General features: G+C 45.4%; 1 protein-coding gene across 1 annotated transcript in view; it reads right to left on the bottom strand.

Moving 5' to 3' along the window:
* Nucleotides 1–3,957, bottom strand: part of TNN (tenascin N) — a 29,173-nt gene extending 25,216 nt beyond the window's left edge. Inside the window, 3 exon segments of the mRNA XM_017737418.1 lie at nt 2,244–2,473; nt 2,475–2,619; nt 3,515–3,957. Coding sequence (XP_017592907.1) covers nt 2,244–2,473; nt 2,475–2,619; nt 3,515–3,929 — 790 coding nt within the window. The 5' untranslated portion in view covers nt 3,930–3,957.
* Nucleotides 3,958–4,626: the final 669 nt, after the last annotated feature.

Here is a 4,626-nt window from a genome sequence, read left to right as displayed (position 1 = left end):
GGATCTCTGCATCCCCCGTGGATCCCCAGGGGCTGCAGTGGCACAGCTGCTTCACCATGGTCTTCACCAAAGCCTGCAGAGGAATCTCGGCTCCGGCGCCCAGGGCACCTCGTGTCCCTCCTTCTCCATTGACCTCGGTATCTCCATGTTGTTTCCCTCACCTGTTCTCACCTCCTCCTCTTCTCTGGCTGGAAAATTACGACCGACCCCCACTTTGTCTTGATTTTCTTCTTCAATCTGTTATCACAGAGGTGTTACCAGCCTTGGCCAGCAGCTTGTCCATCTTCAGAGCCATCAGGGATTGGCTCTGTCGGACATGGTGGAAGCTTCCAGCAGCTTCTCACAGCAGCCACCTCTGTGGCCCCCCCGCTGCCAAAAACCAGGCCCTGCAAAACCAACACAGCAAGGCTCTAACTGATAGCAAAGCATAGAGAGATAGGGCCTGTAAAAAGGCATGTGTCAGCAATGTGAGGTCAGATAACATCAGGAGATTCTTCTCACTTGAAAGACACCAACGTGTGTTCATTCCCACGTGTAGTTCACAGCTTTCACCAAACCCTCCCTCACTGTGTGCATAACATTGCTTTCACTGAAAACTTTGTACAAAATATGAGACTGTTCATCCCGTCTCCTCTTGTAATATAGAAGCTGGATTTAAATAATCCAGCTTTGCCGTAAAATAATGAAGAACCTAAATACATGTGGTGTAGTTTATTCCTTGTCTAAGCAGAGTTCAGAAGAGGATTGTCTCTCTGCTGTTCCACATCTTTGTACTCTAGTTCTCCTTCAGAAGGAATTGCAAAGCATTAATTATACTCTTGCATGCTTGATAGTAACTTCTAAAATGTTCAGACATTCCAGTTACCATGGCAACATAAAATATGTCACTTCATGATCTGAGACACAAAAAAACCCATATTAATAACAATAAATAAAGCCAGTGCTCAGTGTATATGTCTCAGGATGCAGAAATCTAACCCAGATTGGAACAGAAAAGACAATTTGACATCTATGGGAGAGGAGCACTTGGCTACAGCTGCTGAGATGGGAACCATTTTCCTTTGGACTTATTTAAGCAGGACTGGAAGTGTAGTGCTCAGAAACAGTAACCAAATGGATTGTGCTATATGCATTGATTCTGTAGTCCTTGCTCATTCAGACAACAGAAGGCACTTTCACAGCCTGTAAAACAGCTGCAGGTTTCGTGGAAAGAAGAAGATCTAACGCTGGACCCGGACAGGCCTCTGGGAGAGAATGACTGGGCAGCAGTTCTCTGAGAAAATTGTTTCTGCTCTGGTAGGAACTCTTCTGCTTGCCACCTCTATAAAGGTGCTGCCTCCTGAGTAGCAAATCTCAGTCTACTGACAGGAGAGAAAAATGCTGGATAGCCACACCATCCTCTCCCTCTGAACAGTGTGGAAGGGCCAGGAGGAGTGAAGTTTTAAGCTACTAATCTTTTATTTAAAAGGTAAATCTCTGAGCAGACAGATTAGGCCTGAAACATGAGGGATGATACAGAGCAGAGCACATCTGTGAAGAAGGTCACTGAAAACCCTCACTGAGCAAGAGCTGCTGCTCAGTGTGTGCTGGTTACTTCTTCACAGGGAGCTGCAAAAGATTAGATCAAGTGTGCCATGCTGAGAAGGGGCTTCCAGGGCAAAAAGCTGAGTACTGGAGTACCAATCTGTGGCTGCAGGGAGGCAGAATGAACCAGGAACTGCAGGATACTCCTCAAGGTCTTCTCAGGCAAATCCTACTACCTTGTAACAAGGCAGGACAAGGGAGAATCTCCCAAAGACCTCACTTCAAAGGGAGGATTTTTAAAGGATTTACACATCCTTTGTCTCACAGGTTTTATCCAATCAACTACCTCATCAGCAAGCAGTGCGCACTGCAGCAAACATGATTTTACCTTCTAATGTCTCATTTGTACGTCAAGAAACAGACTCTGTCTCCTTCTTTAATTACAGGCTCCATGCCCATTTTGCTCTCTCCTTCAGCTGCTGCACACAGGCTGGTGCCTAGCCCACCCTTTAACTGTATTTTCACCTTCCCCTACTTCAGCAGTGTTTCCCAGGCAGTTCTTGAAGACAAAGACCAGTCAGCCAGCAGAAACTCCAAGCTAACCATGGTGATCCCAGGGTTGGCTTACCTACAGGATTAGCTAAAGTGTATTGGAAGGAGAGATGGAAAGTCAGATTGCAAGAATGAAGAGAGAAGTAACTCCCAGGCACATGTCTTACCCTGGGAGCAGTTGAGGCCAAAGAAGCCATTGTGTCAGTAGCACACTCCTGTATCACAGAACCTGTTGCCACTGCCATCCCCAGGACACCGTTTCTCACTGCAGTCTTCTCCAGTGAACTCCTCGTGGCACTGGCAGACCCCTTGGGCTGTGTCACAGATCCCACTGCTGCTGCAGCTCTCCAGACACAGCTGAAGGCTGCAATCCTCACCAAAGAAACACTCATCACAGGCATTTCCCAGCACTGCAGTGCCTGTTACTGCTACAGTGGCTGGGGCAGGCAGGGTGGGAGCAGTCACTGCCCTCCCAGCCCTTGGCACACTCACAGCTGCAAGTCTCATAGAACAAAGTCCCACGGCCACTGCAGTGAGGGACGTCTGGCCAGAGCAGCACCAGGATGCACAACAGCAAATGTGACACACAGATGAGAGAAAACAAAAACAAAACACAAGAAAAAAAATTAGGAACACAGCATTAGATAGGTAGTGCAAAGGTATGTTCAAGGTCATTAAAGGGAAGAATAAATATCACTGAAAAATAGGGACTGAAAAAGACCTGATGGAATCACCTTGTCCATCTGTCCCAGGTCCAAGGAGGGACCAGCTCCACCCTTGCTTTTTCCAACATGTTTGTCCATGGTCAGCAGGCACTTTTTTTCCCCCCAGAGAGTCAATTAGGAAGTTTCCCACAGCCTCTAACCTAAACCTTAATGTTGTAATTTAAACTCACTATTTCTCACTGCAGATATTTATTAAGATGGAGAGCACATTATTCTCATCTGCCATACACCTGTATTTTTCACGTAAGCAGTCTTAGGACTTCCCCTGTCTCCATTCCCCAAATAACAACAGTTCATTAAATTCAGAGGCCACGCAGTATAAATCTGTGATCCCAGGCAGAGCCTGGGGCACCACAAAACATTATCATCATAAACTCTGCTCCTCTTTTAGTCACTTATCAAAGAGGAAATAAAAAGACAAATTCTCAGCAATGGCAAAATTCTGGAGGCAAAGTTGAGAAAGAAAAAGATGGCAACTAGAAGTGCCTACTTCATCTTTCACCCTCCTGTCCTCCAGAAAATCCTCTATTGAAACCTCCCTATTGAAACCTACATGAATCACAAAAACCAGGGCACCAGCCCATGCGAAGGACTCAAGCATTTTGCTCATGGAGAACTCCCAATAACCTTGACAAATTATTCCAGTCCCCAGATCTCAGCAGTAAATAGGCTGGACCTGGGAAGTAAGAACAGATATCACTCTTGTTACCTACCTTGGCTTCCCCCACAGCTCTTCTGAGGGCTGCAAACTTCCCTCAGCTCTGCCACTTCTTTCTCAAGCTTCTCCATCCTTTCAAAGAGATCCATAATGTGAGTCAAAGTTTCACAGTTCCCTTTGGGTGCATGCACACGGATGTTGTGCCTAAAGATTATATTCTGCTCTTCATTGTCCTTAGCCTCTCCAGGATCTAGCTGCACCCTACTGTTCTCTTCATCATGCTGTAATGGATTTGCTTCAGCTTTAATCTGGGAGAGTGTGGGCAGGTCAATCTTACAGGAGTGGCTGAAGGATATTCTTTGAGCATTGCTGGTGCAGTTATGAGATGCAGGATGCTGAACAGCAGACATCTGGAGAGCACAGCACAGCAATAAATCCATTGGGAAGGCAAGCCAACCCTGGAAATTCATCTCAGAGATGGCAGGTTCTTAGAGGAGTAGCTGACCCTTCAAACAGCACAGCTGCTTTCAAGATAAAAAAAAAACAGGTAAGAATTGTGATCATAAATGGTTTTCACGATTTTCTAAAAGACAAATTATTTGTCTTGCCCTGATTCACAACTAGGTTGGTAAGTACCTGGAAAAGTCACAGTGAATGAGATAGATACAAAAGAGCTTCCAGACTCTCCAAGTAAGAGCTCTAAGTTTTCAACCTTCAAATAAGAGTTGGGATCATGGTCCATTGCAATTGTAAACTATGCCATAGTGCCTCTCATTCCCCTGCAGTTGCAACAGACTTTTTATCAGTCTCTCAGCTGTGGTCTGGACTACTGACCATGGCATTCTCCAGCACTGTGCACGGTCTTCAACTCAAAGCCTGATAACTGTGCCAATGCTGTGTGCATGAAAAATTCAGAGAGCTGACACTGATCTTTCTGTACAGGAAATTTGGGACACAGTTTTGCCCACTTCACGTTAGCCTTCTAATATAGCATGTAGCCTACACTGTTATCTGGATTTGGGAGAATTAAAAAGATTTGCTCCATTTGACACCAATGCATTGGCATTTTGTGTGCCCAAATAATAGATGCACTTGAGAGATTTCAAGTTCATTTTGCTTTGACTCCTTTATCTGATTTATCGTCTTAGCACTGGCACAGTTCATGTG

The sequence above is a fragment of the Corvus brachyrhynchos genome, unplaced genomic scaffold, assembly GCF_000691975.1.
Source record: "Corvus brachyrhynchos isolate BGI_N302 unplaced genomic scaffold, ASM69197v1 scaffold466, whole genome shotgun sequence".
Classification (NCBI taxonomy): Eukaryota; Metazoa; Chordata; class Aves; order Passeriformes; family Corvidae; genus Corvus; species Corvus brachyrhynchos.
This window is presented reverse-complemented; position numbering and strand designations above follow the sequence as displayed.